The 24,301-nt window shown below is 37.1% G+C and overlaps 2 protein-coding genes and 2 long non-coding RNA genes across 7 annotated transcripts; all 4 read left to right on the top strand.

Annotated features, from left to right (window-relative positions):
• The first annotated feature begins 5,333 nt into the window (after nt 1-5,333).
• On the top strand, nt 5,334-8,504 carry LOC110227702. 4 transcript variants are annotated; one of them, XR_002331388.1, is made up of 10 exons: nt 5,334-5,840; nt 5,929-6,098; nt 6,220-6,263; nt 6,453-6,756; nt 6,858-6,901; nt 7,118-7,302; nt 7,399-7,590; nt 7,719-7,776; nt 7,869-7,917; nt 8,466-8,504. It is a non-coding gene; the product is annotated as an uncharacterized LOC110227702 (long non-coding RNA). The 4 variants fall into 4 exon arrangements; XR_002331387.1 differs by having other exon boundaries at nt 5,334-5,815; nt 7,399-7,776; XR_002331386.1 differs by having other exon boundaries at nt 6,858-6,867; nt 7,399-7,776.
• Nucleotides 8,505-10,896: 2,392 nt separating this feature from the next.
• On the top strand, nt 10,897-12,358 carry LOC110228333 (agamous-like MADS-box protein AGL97). The gene has a single exon (XM_021025349.1). It carries the CDS (start codon nt 10,958-10,960, stop codon nt 11,858-11,860), a length of 903 nt encoding a protein of 300 aa, XP_020881008.1. The 5' UTR covers nt 10,897-10,957; the 3' UTR covers nt 11,861-12,358.
• A 5,128-nt stretch (nt 12,359-17,486) lies between these two features.
• On the top strand, nt 17,487-20,011 carry LOC110227461 (agamous-like MADS-box protein AGL97). The gene has a single exon (XM_021021585.1). It carries the CDS (start codon nt 18,582-18,584, stop codon nt 19,404-19,406), a length of 825 nt encoding a protein of 274 aa, XP_020877244.1. The 5' UTR covers nt 17,487-18,581; the 3' UTR covers nt 19,407-20,011.
• Nucleotides 20,012-20,434: 423 nt separating this feature from the next.
• Nucleotides 20,435-23,160, top strand: LOC110227463. Its single transcript, XR_002331163.1, has 3 exons — nt 20,435-22,464; nt 22,538-22,759; nt 22,923-23,160. It is a non-coding gene; the product is annotated as an uncharacterized LOC110227463 (long non-coding RNA).
• Nucleotides 23,161-24,301: the final 1,141 nt, after the last annotated feature.

Genomic DNA, 24,301 nt, shown 5'->3' with positions numbered 1-24,301 from the left:
GTCTACCCAAGGATGCATAGGGATAGGAAAGGGAGTATACAAACCGTTGGGTTGGACCTTAGACTTGGCGTGTTTGCAAGTCACACATCTTGAGCAGACTCGTTCCACATCTCTTTTCATGTGTGGCCAGTAAAAATGATCTTGCATCACCTTAAGAGTCTTAGTAATCCCAAAATGCCCCATTAGACCCCCTCCATGTGCTTCCCTAGTAAGCAAATCTCTCACAGAGCAATTAGGTATACACAACTTGTTATCATAAAAGAGAAATCCATTGTGCCTATAATAGTGCCCTGAAGCATATTTCTCACACGCCTTATAGATATCTTGAAAGTCAGAATCAGTTGCATATTGTTCTTTAAGCATTTCAAATCCCAGCAGCTTAGTTTCAAGATTAGAAAGTAATACGTACCTCCGGGATAGTGCATTAGCAACTATATTATCCTTACCTTGTTTGTGTTTAATGACGTAGGGAAAAGTCTCTATAAACTCAACCCACCGTGCATGCCTCTTGTTCAGCTTGTGTTGGCCTTTTAAATGCTTTAGAGATTCATGGTCAGTGTGGATGACAAATTCCTTAGGCCAGAGATAGTGCTGCCAAGTTTGCAAAGCCCGGACCAAGGCGTACAGCTCCTTTTCATAAGTGGGGTAGTTTAGAGTGGCTCCTCCAAGCTTTTCACTGAAATAAGCAATTGACCTTTTATCTTGCATCAATACAGCTCCAATACCTATACCTGATGCATCACACTCAATTTCAAAAGTTTTAGTAAAATCAGGTAGTATTAGAAGAGGGGCATTGGTGAGCTTCTGTTTCAGCGTCTGAAATGCCTCTTCTTGTGCTTGCTCCCACTTGAATCATACATCCTTCTTGATGACTTCTGTGAGTGGAGCAGCAATAGTGCTAAAATCCTTTACAAACCTCCTATAAAACCCTACAAGTCCATGGAAGCTTCTAACTTCTCCAACAGACTTGGGACTTGGCCATTCTCTGATTGCTTTCACCTTTTCTTCATCCACCTTAACTCCATCTGCACTTACAACAAAACCTAAAAATACAAGGTTATCTGTACAAAAAGTGCATTTCTTAAGGTTAGCATAGAGCTTCTCATGCCTAAGAACACCTAACACAGATTCTAGATGCTTAATATGCTCATTTAGGTCTTTGCTATAAATCAGAATGTCATCAAAGTAAACCACAACAAAGATGCCAATGAATGCCCTAAGAACATGATTCATCAATCTCATAAACGTACTAGGTGCATTAGTGAGCCCAAATGGCATGACAAGCCATTCATAAATACCGTGTTTAGTTTTAAAAGCAGTCTTCCATTTGTCACCCTCTTTCATTCTAATCTGGTGATAACCGCTTTTCAAATCAATTTTAGAGAAGATCTTAGAACCATGCAGCTCATGTAACATATCATCTAGCCTAGGGATAGGGTGTCGATACTTTACAGTGATATTGTTGATGGCTCTACAGTCAACGCACATCCTCCAGCTCCCATCCTTCTTTGGTACCAGCAGAACAGGTACAACACATGGGCTCATGCTTTCTCTTATATGGCCTTTTTCCATGAGTTCTTCCACCTGCTTTTGAAGTTCTTTGGTCTCCAATGGGTTGGTTCTATAAGCTGGCCTGTTTGGTAGGGTTGATCAAGGGACGAAGTCGATCTGGTGCTCTATTCCTCTAATAGGTGGCAAGCCTATTGGGCTCTCTTCTGGAAAAACGTCTTGATAGTCCTGCAATAGTGTAGTCATTTCACTCGGTAATACCGGTGCAGGGTTAGTGAAGCTCAGGAGGGTCTCCTTATACACAAGCATTAGTACAAGTTTCTTTGTAAATAATGCTTTCTTAACCTCACCAGCTTTGATAAAGAAATTAGGGCGCTTGACTACCTTTTCCTCCTTTCTTTTGAGATGAATCTGATCTTGATATATCTCCTGAGGCGTCATAGGGACTAAAGTGATCTTCTTTCCTTTGAATTCGAAGGTATGGCGGTTGGTAAACCCATCATGCATCACTTTTCTATCAGACTGCCATGGTCTCCCAAGAAGGATATGCCCTGCTTCCATTGGCAGCACATCGCAAACAATCTCATCTTGATACTTACCAATACTAATAGGGACGGTTACTTGGCTGTTGACCTTCATCTCTCCATCGTCATTGAGCCACTGCAAGTTGAATGGCTGTGGATGCTTTCTTACCTTTAACCCAAGCTTCTGGACCATGGTGGCGCTGGCAACGTTAGTACAGCTACCCCGTCAATGATAAGACTGCAGACCTTGTCTTGAACATGGCACCTTGTATGGAACAAATTCTCTCTTTGTTCTTGTTCTTCCTTCTTAGTTTGTAAGCTCAAAGTCCTTCTGGCAACTAGTAGTTCTCCTTTAGCGGGTTTCGCCTCATACTCTTCGCAGGTTGAATCAGACTCTTCTTGTTCTTCCCCTTCAGATGCTATCTCACCATTCTCTAAGAGAATCATAATCTTCCTGTTGGTACACTCATTAGCATAGTGGCCACGTCCTTGGCATTTGAAGCATTTAACATCCCTAGCTCTGGTTGGATTAGCAATGTTCTTCCCCTTGTCTCTGAATGAATTTTGGTCAGGTTTGGTTTCTTCTTTTGGAGCAGGAGCTATGAGCTTAGAATCCCTTGGGTCGCTTGATTTACTATCCTTGTAGTAACTAGATCTTGAGGCTCCTGGTCCATAGCTAGATTTTGCAGTTCCCTTTCTTTTTAGTTGCTTCTCAATCAGATTTGCCTTGTGTAGCATTTCCTCTCAGTTCCACAGTGTTGTAGCTCTAGGTTATCTTGTATTACTCTGTTTAGCCCTCCTAAGAACCGTGACATTGTGGCTTCTCCATCTTCCTGAACGTCAGCTCTAAGCAAGAGGGTCTCTAGTTCTTGGTAGTACTCCTCAACACTTCTGCTGCCTTGAGTGATTCTTCTTAACCTTTGGTGAAGCTCCCTATGGTAATGGCTAGGCACACATATTTTTCTCATACATGCCTTGAGTTCTGTCCAAGTCTCAATGGGATATTCGCCGTTTTTTCTCCTAGAGGTCACCACTTGATCACACCAGCTCAAAGCATAGTCATAAAATTCGGTGGCAGCAACTCTAACTCGGTTGGCCTCTGTACAATGCTGCAGGTTGAAGACCAATTCAATCTTTTTCTCCCATTCCAGATAGGCATCTGGATCATTCTTCCCATGGTGGTATCTTCAGCTTAAGACCTTTCAAGTTATGATGTCTACGTTCTTTGCCTTCTCCATGATGTCTACGGCTTCTCCTGCTTCGCTGAGAGGCACGACTTTGATTCTCATAGTAAGGGTCAGTGTCTCCACCTTCATCCTCCTCATCGTGATTCCTCTGTAGTCTTGCAGGCCTGTTGTTGTTAACTTCCCGTTGTCTTCTAGGTAGGCTATGATCGGTCTCTTGCCCAGATTGTTGAAGCTCTTGCATGAAGGCATCAAACTTGGGATTCATCATTTGTTCAAGTCTAGCTGAGAGGCAGGGCCGGCCCTGAAAAAAATGGGGCCAAATACGAAACAGAAAACGGGGGCCCTTATACCACATCTTAAAACCATAATAAAACTCAAACATATTCAGTTTCACACATAAACATAAAAGTAGCCAATGAAACATAAATTCTCCAAAATCAATCAAAAATCATAAACATGAATAAATTATCAACTAAATAGGAAAATTACCTGTCATGACTATAGAGTATTGACTGGAAAAGTGAAGATTGAAATTGAAGAATAGTAGAGTCGATGAAAAGAGAAACAGAGAAGAAGAAGATACTCAAAGGTCGTGGCCTCGTGGGAGAGAAAAAGAAGTATAATGAATTAGAGTTGAGCTTTTTTTTATTGGTTGTCTGACACGGTGACACCACCTAAATTGTTTATTTTCTGTTTTTTAAATGTTTTCTTTCCATACTTTAATTTACATTTATTCTAGGAATATTCTTGTTATAGGACATGAACGATTAATAAAACTGTATATGTATGTATTAAAAAAAATTAAATGGGGGCCCTATAAAAATGGGGGCCCAAAACCATTGTTTCGCCCTGCTCTGCTCAGGGCCGGCACTGCTGAGAGGGCTTCTATAAGTAATTTGTTGTTTTGACCATTCTCAGTATCTTCATTACCAGCCATTGTACCTGATATGATCACACAAACACTTGCAGGATCAAATGCTTTTAAGGAAGCCTACAAATTAAAATCTCATTTCTCAAAACACAGAATTATGATGCAGACAGTTGCAAGTTTGTGCAGATGCAGTGGTTCCCAATCAACAAAATGATCATACAAATGATAGATCTAAGCTAAAACAAGACGAAACTCAAAATGGAAGCAGAAACAAAACAGATCGAGGAAATATAATCGCGAAATGCAAGGGAGACGAACAGAAGGACAAGCTCGACCAGATCGATCGAGCTGAGCACTCGAGCTAGACAAAAAAATAAGAGAAGATGAACAGACAGACTAGCTCGACCAGATCAATCGAGCTAACCACTCGAGCCAGAGAGAAAATAAGAAGAGACAAGATTAGGGTTCGAAATGACTTAGCCTTTCAAAGTGGCTCTGATACCACATGATACGATTCTCCTACAGATCGAAACACACTATGATGGGCTAAGAGAGTGAATCGTTGAGGTGGGGGTGGTGAGTGAGGGAATGGGTGCGCGGAGGTGATTTCTTCAAAAGGAGCGGAATGACTCTTGAAAAACGGATGGAGATCTCTAGATATGAAAACCCAAAGATCGGATTCCTTGACTGATATGACACACAATCAAAGAGGGGATAGATGTTGGATATTACACACCAACAGATCAAGCTTAAAAAAAGAGTTTTTGATAAAAGACTTCATAAGAGTTGCAAAATGATACAAGAGAGATATAAATAGAGAAAACAAGAAAACCCTAGTGTCTCACACTCTCAGCCACGCCCAACATGAGATAATGGGCCTCAGATCACTAATGGGCCATTTCGAAGTGGGTTACTTGCCTCATTAAAAACCTAACAAGGAAAACCCATTTGGGACAAAACCTTTGTTGAACTTTCTGAATTTGTAAGTTTCTCTTCACTCTTTATCTTTCTGATTTTCTTAACATATGTTTTTCATTTCATAATTTCACACCTTACAACATTGATTACACATACATACTTATAGTAGGAGTTTTCTTGCCCCATACTCTCACATTCTTAATCATAAGCTCTAGCTAACCTATTCTCCTTAGATGCACTGATCACTAGCTCTAGGTCTAAGCTTACAAGCAAAACAACTAACCACTCTCTTACACAGCCACTCAAGCTAATAACTCACGTAACATAACCAAACTAAGTTAACACTAATACTTAGGACATAACAACACATATAAACGTGTGGGCTTAAGTAACCCAACAACAAACAAAACATTCTTCTCTTGGGCCTATACCATCAAAGGCCCAAAACACTTCTTAACCCAAAAACACTTTGACTTCTTCTTCTTTCTTTAATCGACGTCACCAACGCTTCTTCTCTTCTTCACTAGATTCTGGGTTTCTTTACACCAATCCACATCTTCTCTTCTTTGTTCTTCAAACCTTTATCATTGATGCTTGTATTCTTCTTTGCAGATTCAATTGGAGAGATCAATCTCAACACTCCCTCTTGATTTCTTCGATTGAATCCCATAGATGAATTTAGGGATTTGAGTTTTGGTACCTTTAGTTCATTGCGGCTTAGCCAATGTTTCATCGGAGGGGCTCGTTTTAGAGCGTCAGCATAGCTCATGGGAGTGTTCAGTTTCACCATCTCTCTCTTGCTTGAGGTATCAATGGTACTTGCATCTTCAGGTTTCGATTCTCCCTCTATAACCATTTTTTTCTGAATTTCATTCGTCCCTTCTGATTCAACTAGTTTTACCTTTTTCTTTTCCTGCAGAATTTCGGGAGACCGAGCATTGAATTCATTAACCTTTTTGGTGATCTCTATGGTGGCTTTTCTCAATTCACCATCGGTTCTTCCTTCAACAGATTTCAGCTTGCTTTGTTGGTTTTCTTGATTCATACTTGATTCTCCCGTCTGGATGATGTTTGGTTTTCCAGACACAAGTAAGCATTTCAACTCTTCCTTTTTCTTTTCGCTCTTTTGAGCAACTTCAATTGGTTCATTGACCTTGAATCTCTTTTGGTTATTTTCGGAACTTCCTTTGTTCACTTCCTTGTTCACCAGCTTCCTTCTTTCAGCGTTGGACTTTTCTTCTTGACATACTACAGGTTGAGCATTTGATTCTCCTTTATCAATTCTGATCCACTCTCTTTGGTTGGATATGTTGATTTTAACTCCAGATTTAGGAGACTCTGAGATTGTAGACCTCTTCTTATATGGCAGTAGATCTGTTGGAATTGAGCACTTGCACTTTTCACACAGCTGAAACTCAGGCTTAGCTTCATCTTTTATTGCAGCCATAGTTGCTTCATTTCTTGTGGGCCATTGGATATGGAAGCTTTTCCCGATCATCTTTATGTCAGCAACAAATCTTCCAGTTTGATCACGAATGACACAGCTCCCTTCAAAGAAGTTAATCTCGTATCCACGATCAATCATTTGAGAGACGCTCAGGAGATTCTTGGTAATTTTGGGTACTAGGAAAACATCACGAATGATTCTTTTCCCATTGGTGGTTTCTACCTCAATATCTCCCTTGCCTTTTGTCATCAGCACATCTCCATTTCCTATACGAATAGGTACATTGAAGCTGGTGTCAAGGTTAGTAAAGATTGCTTCATTTGGAGTCATGTGATTTGTGCATCCGCTATCAATAAGCCAATTGTTGAGATCATTTGCATCTCCGTTTTCTTGTATTGCAGTGAACATATGGTAGTTCTCCTCCTTCACTTCTTCTTTCTCTTGGGTAACATTTGCTTCCTCGGATTTCTTGGCTTGGCAGTCTCTTGAGAAGTGACCAGATTTACCACAGACATAACAGTTCCTCAACCTACTATGTTTCTCAAAACACATGTCTTCATTGTGATTATCCCTTTTACAGTGACCACACCACCTTCTCTTTCTGTAACTTGACTGACCTTGATTTGTTCTGCCATTGTTCTCCATGTTTGGATTCTTGAAGCGGGCATAGAAGGCACCTTCAGAATCTTCTTCATCTTCTGGAAAGAACTTCTTTTCGTGTGCCTCCAATGAACCAATTAGTTCAGCATAAGTGACAGTCTTCAGGTCTTTGGTTTCTTCCATCAATGAGGACAAGGAGACATAGCTTTTGGGCATAGAAGCAAGCATCTTAACAACCAAATCAAAGTTAGATTTACCTTCTCCTAAGGTACTCATTTGGTTTGCAACCACTTGAATTCTATCAGAATATCCTTTAACCTTTTCCCCTTCTTTCATTTTCAGATTTTCAAACTCTCTCCTTAGTGACTGAAGTCTAACAGTTTTGACTTTTTCGTTACCTTGGTAAGAGTGCTCCAGAAGTATCCATGCTTGATGTGCCGAGGTTGCAGAGAGGATCTTGTCAAAGACCACATCAGCGACGGCAAGTTGAATGAGTTGGAGCGCAGCAGTATCTTTGGTTTTTAGAGCTTTCAGGTTTGCAGCTTCTTTGCCTTTATCTGCTCCTGGAGTTGTCTCTGGTAGTTGAGCAGTCGGTTCTGGGATTCCATCTTTAACAACTTCCCAGAGATCTTTATTCATGAGAGTTGTTCTCATTCTCGCAGCCCAGAATACATAATTCTGGCCATCAAACACAGCAACAAGTTGTGATGATTGCAGCAGGTTTATTGCCATTTCTTTCTTCTTTTCTGATTCTTCTTTGATGACTCTTGTTCAGGCTTCTTCACTTCTTTACTTCTTTCTTGTTTTAACAGGTTCCTAGGATAAGATGAGCTCTGATACCATGTTGAACTTTCTGAATTTGTAAGTTTCTCTTCACTCTTTATCTTTCTGATTTTCTTAACATATGTTTTTCATTTCATAATTTCACACCTTACAACATTGATTACACATACATACTTATAGTAGGAGTTTTCTTGCCCCATACTCTCACATTCTTAATCATAAGCTCTAGCTAACCTATTCTCCTTAGATGCACTGATCACTAGCTCTAGGTCTAAGCTTACAAGCAAAACAACTAACCACTCTCTTACACAGCCACTCAAGCTAACAACTCACGTAACATAACCAAACTAAGTTAACACTAATACTTAGGACATAACAACACATATAAACGTGTGGGCTTAAGTAACCCAACAACAAACAAAACATTCTTCTCTTGGGCCTATACCATCAAAGGCCCAAAACACTTCTTAACCCAAAAACACTTTGACTTCTTCTTCTTTCTTTAATCGACGTCACCAACGCTTCTTCTCTTCTTCACTAGATTATGGGTTTCTTTACACCAATCCACATCTTCTCTTCTTTGTTCTTCAAACCTTTATCATTGATGCTTGTATTCTTCTTTGCAGATTCAATTGGAGAGATCAATCTCAACAACCTTGCTAGGGAAAAAGAGTACAAGTAAACCACTTACCCAATTAGTGATCTTCTTGTATTTGGATACATGTCCTAATGCTTGATTCTGGTTTGTCTTGATTGAATCCATTTGAGCTTGATTCCATCTGTTTGAGAAGACCTCCTATTTATCCAGCAAGCTTCTTGGTTCTTGATCTTGTCATTGGTCCTTTTGAAAGCTTCAAGACCTCCTCAAGTTGTTCTCTGGTCCAAGCTCCTCCTCTAGCTCGATCGAGTCAGTCTTGGGTGTATGGTCGAGCTGCTCCTCCTTCTCCTCCAGCTTGATCGAGTCAGTCTTGGGTGTATGGTCGAGCTGCTCCTCCTGCTCCTCTAGCTCGATCGCAGTCTTAGGCGTATGGTCGAGTCTGTCCAAAATCACATCAGGTTGTATTTAACCAAACTCATCCACCGGATATTCTATATTTAATAATTTAGATATTTGGAAGATTTGATTAAGATTTAGAATTATGATTCTCCTATCATCTTTGTTTGATTTGTTTTTAACTGTTTTGAATCATCATATAATACATAAAGTAAAAAAAATCAATTTTTTTCTGCATATACTGTAATTCGAAATTTTAAAAACGGACATATATTATCCAATTGACAAAAAATGTGTTTTCAATGTTCCACATCGACTAAAATATTTAGACAATGATTCAGAATCATATCATAAATAAGATCAACATTAATAAAATAAATGAGTTTTTTTGCGGGATGGGTTTGGCGGGACATACGATAATAAAAAAATTAAAATATCATTAATTCACCGCTTCAATACGGATTAAATCCTTAATATTTTTTTAATACAACTAATATTAGACATATCAAATCAGTCTCATTTAGAAAAGATTGTATAAAACCAACAATTATCCCGTGGTATAATGTTACTTAATAACAATTGTAAACTATAAAATATAAATATCTTAAAGAATGATACAATTTCCAAACTTTTATATATAATAAATAATCGTTAAATTTTTTAAATTACTATTTTAGAAAATAAATTATGGGATAGGTTAAGAAATTATATGACTGGTTTTATTTCGGAACGGAGTTATATGATGGACGAGTTTGAATCAATATTTATAAAATTTTAAAATATCATTAATATGCCGCTTTAACACAAATTAAATCCTCAGTTTATTAAAATATAAATGTTTTACAGAATGATACAATTTGTAAACTTTTATATATAATAAATAATCATTAAATTTTAAATCACTACTTTTAGAAAACAAATCACGGGACTGATTAAGAAATTACAAGACGGGTTATATTTCGGAATGGGTTTATATGGCGGATGGGTTTGAGTCAATATTTATAAAATTTTAATATATCATTAACATGCCGCTTTAATATGGGTTAAATCTTCTGTTTACTAACAATTCTCCCGTGGACTCGTGGTATATCGTTACTTAATAACAATTGTAAACTATAAAATATAAATATTTTATAAGCAGATACAATTTGCAAAATTTTATATATACTAACTTAAAAAAATAAATTATCCCGCGGTACACCGCGGGTTAGAATCTAGTTGAGTAATATATTAGAAGATGTCTCACTTGTAGTATCTTTCTAAAATTTAAAAGTAAAATTTTATAATGTGTCAATTTTGCATTATTATTGACGCCATTCCTAGAAATTTACCGGAAGTAATGTTGCTCATGTTTTCATTGTATTGGTTGATTCTTTGCATGAACAAAATTATAAAAAAAAAAAATCATACGGACCTAGCCCATTATAACAATTAATTACATTTGGGCCTAAACTTAACAAGTTTAAGCAGCTAACTAAAAATACAAACTAACCTACTTCATCATAATCATAAAGATTTCATGCAACAAAGAATTGTGCAAAAAGACATCGAAAATTAAAAATTATCGTGATTCTATTAACTAAAAATTGTTTAGGCTTTTAACATATAAATTTGGAAATTTTATAACTACTAATATTTTGATTTATTAATTTATTTTAAACAAAAAGTATTCCAAACAAAAAAATGGAAACGGCTTTAAGAAAGAAAAAAAAATGAAAATTTATTTATCGGTTTCTTCTTCCTCGCAATAAGGCTTTAAATCAATACGCACTCTTTGCTCAGCCAATTAGGTTTCGGTGAGCAAATGGATGGGCTTAGCCCATACAATAGTAAGTTCCGGTAACTCATTTGGCCGACTTAGGAGGGATGGTTTATTCGGGTTTTGTAATTATGTTAACCGGTAAAAAATCGAATTGGTTTGGCTCATAATTAGGTTTTATGGAAACGGTATCGGTTTAAAGTGAACCCTGGTCGAAATTGGTTTAGGAGGATGGGGTTTCCATATTTCCTTATTTATATGAGAAATAGTGGCCTTCACTTGTCACCTATCTTTCTCCACACGTAGAAAAAAAACCAATCTCTATCTCTCTGAAGTTTCTCTGTGGTGAAATTGAGAAAATCAGAATGGTGAAAAAAGGAGGCACGAAGAGGAAGATTGCGATTGAGACGATACAGAATAGAGATTCCCTTAGGGTTACTTGCACCAAACGCCGTGAAGGTCTCTTTAGCAAAGCCTCTCAGCTTTGTCTTCTCTCCGGTGCACAAATCGCTATCTTAGCCACTCCTCCTTCTTCTGAATCCAACGTCTCCTTCTACTCTTTCGGTCACTCCTCTGTTGATGCCGTTGTCTCTGCTTTTCTCTCTGGACAACGTCCTGTTTCGGCTCCTGTTCCGGAGGATAACAAAGAGATGAGGGAGGACGTTGGTATCTGCTTGACTCGTAAGAATCTAGGGTTAGGGTTTTGGTGGAATAACGAGAGCCTTGCCAGATCGGAGAATCCTCAAGAGCTTAGTGACGCTATCGATTCCATGTGGACGTTGTTGAGTAATCTCAAGGAATTGCGTGCGGATGAAGCTTTCGTTAATGATCACGAGGACTTGAAGAAGAATGAGAAGAGCGATCAAACCCTAAATCTTCAGTCCACTTCCGCAATTTGTTGCATTCCTGATGATTTACCTGAAACTATCAACGAGATTACTCAAGAGCCAGTTCAAACCCTAAATCTTCAGTCCACTACTACAATTTGTTGCGTCCCTGATGATCTCGCTGTACTCGATGATGAAGAGCAGGATCAGATCCTCTCGATTTGTGAAAGCTTTTGTGTGACGGACAACAACAACAATGCCTTACCTGAAGGAAACTTGGATTATGGTCCAGAGATGGATATTGATATTGATCAACTCGTTGATTTCGAGACAAATTTTGAAAGCTCCCTCGATGATTGGTTTTCCAACAACACTCAACAGGAACTTGAGGAGACCAATGGAAACTGGTTTGACCTCGATCAGTTTTCCATATATGTATGAGGGAAATTGATCGAACTCAAACTGGTTCTGCTTCAGTTTTGGTTTGTTTAATGATAATGTTTTAAGTTCTGGTTTCATGTTTTGTATTTGTATTTGTGTTCTGGTTCTCTGTTTTGTGTTTGACTTATTTGTTTGTTAAAGTCTAAACTCATGTCATTTGTCTATAAATCTACTCGGATCAAAAAGGAAATATTCTTTAATCTATGGCTGATCTTATCTGATAAATTTTGGTAGATAACCAAAAAGGTAATCAATGAGCATTTACAACAGAAGCATGCGTGACCAAAAAAGCATATGCATGTGCCTAAGCAATCCCTGGCTTTCTTCCATGAGATTCTTCAGATTCATCAACCTTTGAGGCTTGTCTTATTCTGCTTGCTGAAAATTCCACATATGTGTCTATACCAGAAGTGAGAATTACCTTTTTTTATGTTTGAACACAAAATGGTTATAAGAAAACACAAGAGAGAGATGAGTTTTTGGTTACCGTTGGTTTCTGCAAATTCTTGTGGGCATAATGTTCACTTCTTCTCTCGTGTACTAGTAGAAATGCGCATTTGAAAGTGAAGAACAGAATCAGAGTAGCGAGAGAGAAGACCACAAGAGACTCTACCACAATCACAGATCCTATAACTGCAACCAAGTGACATAAAGGTATTAGAGATGTGTACCAAACCATTTTTCCAAGCAAAACTCAAAATGATCATTCCACCAATCACCTAACTCTTTATTACATGTACGTTCAAATATGCGTCTAATATGATCTTCATGTTCAAAATGAAAAACCGAACTAATCAAATTTAGACTAAACAAAATGAAACCAAAAAGAACCATCAACAAACTAAAAAGCTTAATTGAAGCCAAACTAAAATCAAACCATAGTTCTTTTGGTTATATAATTTGGCAAGGTTCCATTAAGTTTGGTTTAAGCTGACTCATTCCCATTACTCTCCAGCATTATATATTGAGGAACATTAATAAACGGTGGATCATTTACAGGTTCAACGAAAACCGGAACATCCAGATGATTGATCCCATTCTTGTTCTTTGTAGACAGCCGAAGAGAATCAACACCAGCAAAATTCTCATTTCCGAGGCAGGCAGAACCAAAGAATCTGTGGTTTCATACATACCCGAGATATTTGAATCGACTGAAGTGCCGGATTGATAACTCCTATTTGCTCTTCTTAAACCTAAACGGTAGCCATTTCTTTCAATGCAACACAACTGCAGGATTAGGACAAATTCCTCTTGATTAACATTTACGTTCAGGTACATAGCCTATTGCTGCCGATTCCTTAAGTGAGTCATAGTAGCTTGTATGCAGCTGGTTGTTTGAATACTAGACATATATTACAACTTACTACGTCTAATGATCAAGACATATCTAAAACCTAGTCACAAATATGCCAAAGCTCGAGATCAAACTTCATGTGTCCCTCTATATGAGAGGGATTAAACAAACATATACCCAAATGTTCTAGAGAGATTATATAATCCACTTGGAAAGATGAATAGTAGTAAAAAAGTTTCATACACGTCAAGAATACCGATGTGTAATCCATCTCTGATAGTCTCAAAAACTTCACAAAACAAAACTGTAGTTGAATCCTCCAACAGGAACTGGAACTGAAAGACCAGATCATCATCACCTTGGAGGTTGTTGTGTCTCCTCATCATCTTCTTCTACATCCCAGTATGTCTCCAGAATCTTCAAAGCCTTATCATAGATCTCATTGCTTTCGTGTTTTAGCAGGTTCTCAATCTTTTCCACTCCTTTCGCATCTTCAATCAGTTGGCAATAATAGTTCACGTCTCCTGTGTTCTTTTCCGCCTCTCTGGCCTTCAAAATGTTTTCCAACCCATCCAGACACACTGAGATGATCATTACATCTGGACATACCAGGAGATCACATAGAGGTTTTGTGCAACCCTTCTCCACCAAGTATCTGAATCACATCAATGAAGATTGTGACTTAATGATCAATAAGCATGAAAAAAGTGATAAAGAGAGACGACAGGGATGTACTTGATTTGATTCTGCAAATTAATTCTTGTGGGCATAATGTTCACTTCCTTCTCTCGTGTACTAGTAGAAATGCGCATTTGCAAGAGAAGAACAGAATCAGAGTAGCGAGAGAGAAGACCACAAGAGACTCCACCACAATCACAGATCCTATAACTGCAACCAAGTGACATAAAGGTATTAGAGATGTGTACCAAACCATTTTTCCAAGCAAAACTCGAAATGACCATTCCACCAATCACCTAACTCTTTATTACATGTACGTTCAAATATGCGTTTAATATGATCTCCCTGTTCAAAAGAATAACCGAACTAAAAAACTAAACAAAATGAAACCAAAAAGAACCATCAACATACTAAAAAGCTTAATTAATAAGCCAAACCAAAATCAAACCATAGTTCTTTTGGTTATATAATTTGGCAAGGTTTTTATGAAACAGAGTAAACCAAACTGAATGGAACCACTACCAAGTGTTCATAAACGTACCGTGTGCTCCAAGGGAATTCAAGGGCCTCTTCCTAATGAGTTTTACTCGAGCTTCTGCGTGAAGAGGCAATGAAGCACCCGTAACTCCCCATGTCACTCAGTTTCAAAGTCAAAACCGCACCATTCTCTCCTCCCTACACCTCCCTACACAAGATTTGTGATGATAATGTACATAAGAGAAACCAAAAACATCTAACTGTGAAAGATCGACAGTAAAATTTACGCGATGGAGCAGCTGTTGCATTGCTTTATAGTTCCACAAAACCTGATCCCACTAGCTTTGACATTCACGTGTTTAGAAATGGCAGCATACGTCTGAATTGGCTGCCATTGGAACATGTTTTTGAACTTCAGCTCTGTTGAGTTTATAAGCTCCGAAGGTAAGTGTGTCAGCAGAAACCCGTCAGTGACTTCATGTTATAGGAAAATGGTAGGCTGGGATGACGTGGAAGGTTAATGAAATCTAATTGGTGGAGGTGTAAGTTGTGAGTTGGCAACTAATGATTGGCTGGAAATGAGGAGAAGAACTGAAGCTAAATAGAATTCGAAGATCGATTGTGGAGGATAACCAGAAAAATATCTAAGTTTGTATCTTCTTCTTCTTCAATTCTCTCTGTAAACTCTTTAGGGTTTTTGATATCTCATTGTTGCTAGAGCTGTTTCTACTTCTAAGCTCTATCACATGAGATTTGGATTCTCGTTTTATGAACGACGATTCAATTGTGTTTATCAGAATCTATTGTGTTTATCAGAATCGTGAGTTTTACTGTATCAAAGGTATCAGAGCCAACAGATTCTCGGAATCCATGGCGGAGACAAGATCGCAAACTCCAATCAAGGAGACGGTGGCTAGAGAAGCGACCGCAGTGGTTCGTGAAACGGTATCAGAGATGTGGCTTCGATCGCATTCGAGATACGCAGATCCTAAAAGGTTAGAGATAGTTGATTTTCCACGATTTCATGGTGATAAAATCATGGATTGGTTGTTTCAGATTGAACAATTCTTCTTAATTGATCGTACTCCGGAGGAATTTAAAGTTGGTATCGCTTCAATCCATTTCGATGACATTGTTGCGACTTTGCACCAATCAATTGTACAATCAATGTGGTGGAAGCATGTTAGGCATGATTGGTGGAGTTACAAACTGCTGTTGCAAGTGAGATATAATAAGCATGTGGATGATTCGATTGCAAAACTGAAATTGTTGCAGGAAATTGAAGGAATTGAAGTTTATCATGCTCGTTTCGAGTCGATTAGCACTAGAGTGAAGTTAGATGAAGATTACTTGGTAAGTCTGTATTTGACAGGACTGGAAAATGATACTCAAGTGAATGTCAAGATGTTTCAACCTCAGACGATTCAACAATGTTTCTTGATTGGAAAATTGTATGAGCGAGCACATCCCAAGAAGAACAATGTAAACAATTGGTCTGGTGCTAAATGGAGTGGAAGTAGCAATCAGTCTAAAGGGATTTTATCATCTAAACCGGAGACTGATCATAAAACAGTACTTCTTACTAGTATGGAGAGACCTAAGGATACTACAACGCAGCCTCACAAAGTCTTATCCACTGAAGATATGAGTAAGCGAAGGGATCAAAAACTTTGTTATGTTGGTGATGAGAAGTACAAAAATCCACGATTTGGAGCTGAAGAGGATGGTGGGGAATTGGAAGAAGTACATGCAAAGAAGGTTGAATTGGAGGAAACTGGAGTAATAGCTCATATTTCTGTTAAAGCAGTTTCAGGAATCTCTGATTATCGAATGATGAGGGTGAAGGGTTCTTATGAGAAGCAAGTCTTGTATATACTTCTTGACTCGAGTTCTACACACAACTTCATGGATCCTAAAGTAGCTGAGAAATTGAAATGTGTTTTAAAACCTGCAAGTATGGCTAGAGTTTTAGTCGATGATGGGAGAATGTTGGAGGTTGATGCTAAAATAGATAAGTTCCAATGGGAATTTAGAGGCACACAATTTCAGGCTGATCTTATGATAATTCCCTTGAAGGGGTGTGATATGGTATTAGGCGCTCAATGGATGGGGACATTGGGGCCAATAACTTGTGATTTTAAGAAGTTAGAGATGCAGTTCCGTTTAGGACATAAAAAGGTTCTTCTTCAGGGTATTAGGCAAGGCTCCGTCAGAGATGTGAAGGCATTAAAGCTTCATAAGCGGAGAGAAGATCAAGTTCAACCTTCCATGATATGTGTTCATGAAGTTCCTACGGAGGAACTGTGCTCTTTGGAAGCTAAACATCACTCTAGCCAAACAGGTTTTGAAGGGGAGCAATTGGTGAAAAGTTTATTGCTGCAACATGAAACGATTTGTGCCAAAAAATCGATGGAAATGTTGGCGTGGACTGATGCAAATTCAGAACTGAAATTACACAAGGTCATTTGTTCTTCAAGAGAAGAAATCACAGGGTTTTTCTTCGAAGTGGCGGATTGGTGTGAGCAGTCAACATATGTCTGTGGGCTGAATGTGGTTTATGTACTACACTGGTTTGATAGAACCACTTGGCTTACCAATTCTTGGTGGAGTAAGTTTTTAAAAGATTGGTGTTTTAAGTACAAAACTGAGATGGCGAAGAAATGGAAACTTTGAGGTGCTAAGAAGTATCAACGGAGGCTTAAATACAACAAGTTCTTATGATATTGAGAGAAATCCGTCTCATCATTACTCTGTAAATTGGAAAACCATGAACCTTGAGGTCAAGGTTCTCTAAGGAGGGGAGATTTGTTATAGGAAAATGGTAGGCTGGGATGACGTGGAAGGTTAATGAAATCTAATTGGTGGAGGTGTAAGTTGTGAGTTGGCAACTAATGATTGGCTGGAAATGAGGAGAAGAACTGAAGCTAAATAGAATTCGAAGATCGATTGTGGAGGATAACCAGAAAAATATCTAAGTTTGTATCTTCTTCTTCTTCAATTCTCTCTGTAAACTCTTTAGGGTTTTTGATATCTCATTGTTGCTAGAGCTGTTTCTACTTCTAAGCTCTATCACATGAGATTTGGATTCTCGTTTTATGAACGACGATTCAATTGTGTTTATCAGAATCTATTGTGTTTATCAGAATCGTGAGTTTTACTCTTCAACGGAAAACGTTACTAAGAAATGAGATTCACCACCTGACATTTTGCTTTCATCAGTCAAAAAAGGGATTGTTACTAGCTTGAAAGTGATCAAGAGTGAATTGTGTCGTAAACATTACCGGGAAAATGAACAAGATCTGGATCTCCAACTGAGAAGTTGAACTTGTGTCTTTCCGGGTGAAAGATAAGTGACTCACTCCCATTACTCTCCAGCATTATATATTGAGGAACATTAATAAACGGTGGATCATTGACGGGTTCAACGAAAACCGGAACATCCAGATGATTGATCCCATTCTTGTTCTTTGTGGACAGCCGAAGAGAATCAACACCAGCAAAATTCTCATTTCTGAGGCAGGCAGAACCAAAGAAAACAAAGTTGAAATTAGCAAAATCTGAAACTCGCTTATGATGCCACAAAGAGTATCTGTGGCTTCATATATACCCGAGATATTGAATCGACTGAAGTGCCGGATTGATAACTCCTATTTGCTCTTCTTGAACCTAAACAGTAGCCATTTCTTTCAATGCAACACAACTGCAGGATTAGGACAAATTCCTCTGAGTACTAGCAAGAAGCTCCTAATCTATTGATTAACATTTAGGTTCAGGTACATAGCGTATTGCTGCCAATTCCTTAAGTGAGTCATAGTTGCTTGTATGCAGGTGAGTTGAATACTAGACAGATATTGCAACTTACTACGTCTAATGATCAAGACATATCTAAAACCTAGTCACAAATAAGCCAAAGTTCGAGATCAAACTTCATATGTGTCCCTCTATATGAGAGTGAATAAACAAACATATACCCAAATGTCCTAGATAGATTATACAATCAACTTGGAAAGATGAATAGTAATCAAAAGTTTCATACATGTAAAGAATTCCGATGTGTAATCCATCACTTCTGCTAGCTTTTAGGTTGAATACATTTGAAGTTGGCAAAAGAATCCAACTCTGATAGTCTCAAAAACTTCACAAAACAAAACTGTAGTTGAATCCTCCAACAGGAACTGGAACTGAAAGACCAGATCATCATCACCTTGGAGGCACGAGGAGGAAAATCAAAATCAGATTGAGATAAAGAAAATTACGAAGAAGACTTCTCTCATGCCAATTTGCACTAAACGCCGTGAAGGTCTCTATAGCAAAGCCTCTCAGCTTTGTCTTCTTTCCGGTGCACAAATAGCCATCTTAGCGACTCCTCCTTCTTCTGAATCCAACGTCTCCTTCTACTCTTTCGGTCACTCCTCCGTTGATGGTGTTGTCTCTGCTTTTCTCTCGGAACAACGTCCTGTTTCGGCTCCTGTTCCGGAGGATAACAAAGCGATGAGGGAAGACGTTGGTATCTGCTTAACTCGCAAGAATCTAGGGTTAGGGTTTTGGTGGAATAACGAGAGCCTTGCCAGATCGGAGAATCCTCAAGAGCTTAGTGATGCGATCGATTCCATGTGGGCGTTGTTGAGTAATCTAAAGGAATTGCGTGCAGAGGAAGCTTTTGTTAACAATCACAATGACTTGAAGAAGAATGAGAAGAGCGATCAAACCCTAAATCTTCAGTCCACTTCCGCAATTTGTTGCATTCCTGATGATTCACCTGAAAATTTCAACGAGATTACTCAAGAGCCAGACCAAACCCAAAATCTTCAGTCCAATAATTCTACAATTTGTTGCTTCCCTGATGATCTCGTTGTACTCGATGATGATTTACCTGAAAATTTCAACGAGATCACTGAAGAACAAGATCAGATTCTCTCGATTTGTGAAAGCTTTTGTGTTACGGACAACAACAACAACAAGAATGCCTTGCCTGAAGTAAGCTTGGATTATGATCAAGACATGGATATTGATCAACTCATTGATTTCGAGACTAATTTTGAAAGCTCGCTAGATGATTGGTTTTCGGACAACACTCATCAGGAACTTCAGGCGTGACTATGAGTAAAAAAAAAAGGCATTTGTGTTGACATTCTCACACTTCACCACCTTAACTCTCAGTTTCTCTCTGTTTTGTTTTGAGAAACAAGAACACGTTTATGAACTTTTAATGTCTACATGATAATATTGGATCAATGGATAACATTACACAACACCACACACTCATACATATACTACTTTACTTCTACTTCTACTTTCTACATACACATACACACTTGCACTTGGACCTTACTCCTAGTTCTAGACTCTCTTACACAAGCAAGGTAGCCACCCTACACATTGAAATTGGAACACTAGTTCCTTGATTCACTCTCTTCTTTTAGACTCTAACTAGGACTTAGACAAACTAAACATACTTGGGCCTACTTCATTTGCAGCCCATTACAACCTTATTACAAAACACAAAGCCCAACTCCTTTCTCATGTTGACTTTGCATCTGTCGTTGACCCTTGTCTCACGAGTCGTGAGTCACGACATCTTCTTCTTCTTCTTCCTTCGTCTTCTTCGCTTGGCTTCTCTTTTCTCTTCATCTTTTCCTTCTCATGAAGCTTTTCTCTTTTGCAGGTTTAATTAAAAGATTCAATTCCAACAATTTGCCTTAGGTCCCCTCTAAATTAAACAAATTTTGGCCCTAAATTTTAAATAATTATATAGTATATTAGTCAAATATTTTTACTTTTAGTGTTATTTTTTTAAGTTTGAAATTTTATTTAATATATCCAAACTATTATTATTTATCTCTAATAATTTACAATATAATGTTTTTGAATTTTAGTATTTTTCATAGATAAAAAGTGTTAACTAAGAAAATAGAATACAAAAATTGTACAAAATTATATATTTATAGTTAATTGTACAAAATGTTATTATCATATATTAAGAACATAGTGTTAAATATCTCTAGTTTCTTACAAAAAATATTTTTAGTTTTAGTTATAAGTTACAACACATTTTATTATGAAAATGTATAAACCATTTTTTTTTTAGGCCACCAAAACTCTAGGCACGACATTTTAGGAGACTAATGCAAGTGTTTTGACCAATCCTGAAGCTGTTGATGATCATGTCTCTATGGATCCAAATATGTTTTCTGATTTTGAGGGCATTGAAGATGGAGACTTAGTGTTTCAGAGATGTTTTGATGATGATGATCTACGATTCTCTGATATTTTCAAAGACTTTGCAAACACCATTGCGGCAATTTGAAGATATCTCTGCAGTTTTTCAAACTAGGAAAGGATAAAGATGATGATTGTATTGGTGAAAAAGCCCAAGTTTGAAGCATCAGTGGTCATTCAAAGAGGATGTGATATATTATTTCCTCCTCATCTCCACATCTAGGGAAGATCTTCTCCTTACCAATGTGACGGTAGAATAGGATATGATATTATGCCAAATACCCTGATAGACAATGCCACACAAAAAATGCTTAAATTTTTGGGTAGTTTTAAGCTTTCAAACTTAGGCCAAAAGGGGAGTGATCTCAGGTCCTTGAAAAAGGTGGTCACAAGTTGGGCAAGAAAGATCCCGCGCGGCCCAATACACTGACTTAAACTTGTAATAATATGTTCAGAGCATTCTTTGGCCAACCCCATCAAGCAGGGCTTGTACTCCTAATTGTTATTACTAAATTTTGGCTTTAATTTTATAGATATTCTTTTCGTCTTGCATTTATTACTTTTATAAGTTCAAACCACAAAAATGTCATTATCATATATATATGAAGATTATATTAGTCTAAATGGGAAGATGCTCACCTCAAAATGGGGATACTTTAGAAAAATGAAACACTCGTGTCCTTGTTCTCCTTGTTCGCAAAACTCACAATGGAGAATCATAAACATATACGAGGTTGGATCTTTTATCTTATTTGGCAGACAATAAAAACATTAAAAAGTTGCATAAGTAATATGTCCATAAAAATATGAAGAAAAAGATATGTGAAGAAAAAAATAAATGGATTAATGGTAAAAGCCTCCTAGGTTTATTGGGAGAGTAGAGAGAAAGAAGGAAAATCGGTATAAATAAAGAGAAAAAAAAATGATGAAGGCTGGAGTTTGGGAATCGAAAAAGGAGAGAGAAAGAGGAAGGATATAGATAAAGGAAAGAGAGGGTAGTTCGGTCTTTTGACTTTGATGTTATGGCAATTGAAAAAACGGCAAACACAGTATGACATATCTGATAAGTTTTTGAATAATATGTGGCATTCTTCTTAATTTTCTCTATCATAAACATCAATGAGATTATTTCCTATTCCACCAACAAGATCCATCCAATGCCACTAATTCATGTCCGGTCCGTAAACCATTTAATTAATTGGCAATGAAATGGATTGGATGGGCTTGGCTTATATACTCACCACAACATGTCTATGGATAGTCATACAACGCATAGCCATGAGCAATCCAAAAAGCACTTTGTTTAGGGGGTTAGTTATTCTTAGGTTTGAGTTTCTTTGTAATTTGTTTATATGTTTTTTTTTGTATAATAACTTATCTATGTAATAAATCTTTTAATTGAAGTAAGATGTTATCAAATTAAAAGGTCGAATACACATCTTAAATAAGAAAATGGAGAAAAGTAGCACTCCCAAAATCGTAGGTTAATTCATTGTTGAAGTACGTAAATATAAATCATGAACTTCTATAACTGATAAATCGTTAGAAAAAGAGATCAATGTGAATGGTGAAGAAGTTGGTGTATTAGAAAATGGCTAAGATAGAAAATAGTTTTTATGAAAATGTGTAAAAGCGGCCCATTTGTTTTTTTGTTTCGGCCTTTTAAAGTTCGGGGTTTAACCGTAATTAGCTTTGACCTAGTGTCTTCAATATCCTCCATATATATACATATATTTGTTTGTGTCAAAATCATACAATTTAGATTCGTATCATAGCTTTCAGAAACCTAAAATACCTACACAAAAAATTTCTTTTCAAAACCCTCGACTCTTTTTTTATTTCTTCTTCTTTAGCCGCCAACTTTTCTTTTTTCTTCTCCGATTTCCCCCTCTTAGTGAAACAATCACCACTGCCTATTACGCTATCTCTCTAAGAGGTAACCACATCAATTTATGATTGGTAGTGATTGGATTGTCCAGTATCGTAAATTTTGCAGTGTCATTTTGCAGATCTAGAATTGGGAAGCTCTCGTGATGGCCAAATCTGAAGAGGGCTTGGGGCCAAAGTTTTCTCTTAGAAAGCACAGATAACGATTGAACCAATTTTTAAAGAAGATCTTATTCATAATTCCTTAGAGACGATTCAAGAAGAAGTTGATCTTTTTTCCCATGTTTTTATTTTTTTTCATGAGGATTGGAAGGGCCTAGAAGAGACAAGCAGTGATTTCGAAGGTATGAATGACACCAAAAATTTGAAAAAAGTTTTTTTTTTCCTTTCTTTGGACAGAGAGAGAATATTTTGCTGAAATCAAGTTCGAGAGATCGTGTTGGTTGGTAACGGTTTGGATTGTGTTAACAACATCTAGTTTACCGAAAATGTTTCGATGATATCAAGGTCGAGAGATAGTATCTCTATGTGCTTGAAGATTTTGGACAACACACTTTTTTGTAGAAAAGATCAGATGGGAAGAAACGATGAGACACACACCACCAAGGAGTTCCACCTACTTATCTGAGGACTCTGACAACTTTGATATTTGCTTTGGATGCGATATTGATTGTGGACAAAATAGACTCTTCACTAGTAAGTATTTATGATTAAGAAATTAAAAAATCAATTGATATCTGATCTTTTGTGTTGGTTGAAAATGTTTTTGATAATGTTTAAAACTTTGATTCTTTTTCTTATATCAAACAAAAAAATACTTAAATAATAAAATATTGTCTTTTTCATTAATATTTTCAGCTAGATATGTTTTACTTCGAAATTACAATCGAAAGTTTTTGATTTTATTGGTAAAGATTAGTAGTCTTTCAATTGTAATCTTTTGCATGTTTGCTGATATAAAAGTTATTCATATCTTGTCATATAGAGTTTGACACATTGTAGAACATCATGTCTCATTGGATATTTTACCTTTTTTCTATATGCACAATTATTAATTACTAATAACATCTTCAAATATTTAGAATCTTTTTTGGGTATCTCAACATTTAAAGATTAATATTTTCATATAGTTTAATTATATAATTAAGTTTTAATTTAAAAAATAAGTAAACCAATAAAAAATATAAATACCAAGAAAAACCGATTCTCATATGGCTAATGTTTTAGAAATTTTTTTTATGTAACAAACATTAATTAAAAAATATTTTTCTTTTTTACAAATATGATAATATACGTTTTATTGGAAATTTAATTTTTGGAAAAAACAATTTGTTCCATCATATTTTCGGGATGTTTTAGTGAGTTTCATCCTTTTATTGGAGGATTCTGTCATTTCTTCTAATCTCTTGAGATTCCACATAGAAGCCACAACCAGCAACTTGAACTTCTTATTATTATGAGAGCATATGCACAATATCCCGTACATACGACATTCGATTAGTTCAAGCGACTCAAGATGGATGTAGTTCCTGAAAATAGCATCTATCGTCTCTTCCACCACTTCAGTCCGCATAAGCGAGTGTCCTGAACAACCTTAGGCCTTTGGGAGAATTATATAGTATTTTAAACTTACACCATCGTAGATTCAAGACTTTAAGTGTTTCCATAGCCGAGAAATCGATCAAGATCTCCATAACATTCTTGGATTTTGGAGAAATCTAACACTAGCTCTTGGATGTTTTTAACAATGCATGTATCCACGAGATGATTTTTAACCCAAAGATGATTGATAAACCAAACGAATCTGACTCCACCGATTTGTTTGTTCATCAATAATCTTTGGGTATAAGTTAAAATCATCTCGTGGATCAATACATGTATTGGTT

Source organism: Arabidopsis lyrata (genome assembly GCF_000004255.2).
Source record: "Arabidopsis lyrata subsp. lyrata unplaced genomic scaffold ARALYscaffold_8, whole genome shotgun sequence".
NCBI classification, from domain to species: Eukaryota; Viridiplantae; Streptophyta; class Magnoliopsida; order Brassicales; family Brassicaceae; genus Arabidopsis; species Arabidopsis lyrata.
This window is presented reverse-complemented; position numbering and strand designations above follow the sequence as displayed.

Bases quoted from the DNA above. Each gene is read 5' to 3' on its own strand.
- LOC110228333 (XM_021025349.1), top strand. From the start codon at position 10,958: ATGGTGAAAAAAGGAGGCACGAAGAGGAAGATTGCGATTGAGACGATA.
- LOC110227461 (XM_021021585.1), top strand. From the start codon at position 18,582: ATGCCAATTTGCACTAAACGCCGTGAAGGTCTCTATAGCAAAGCCTCT.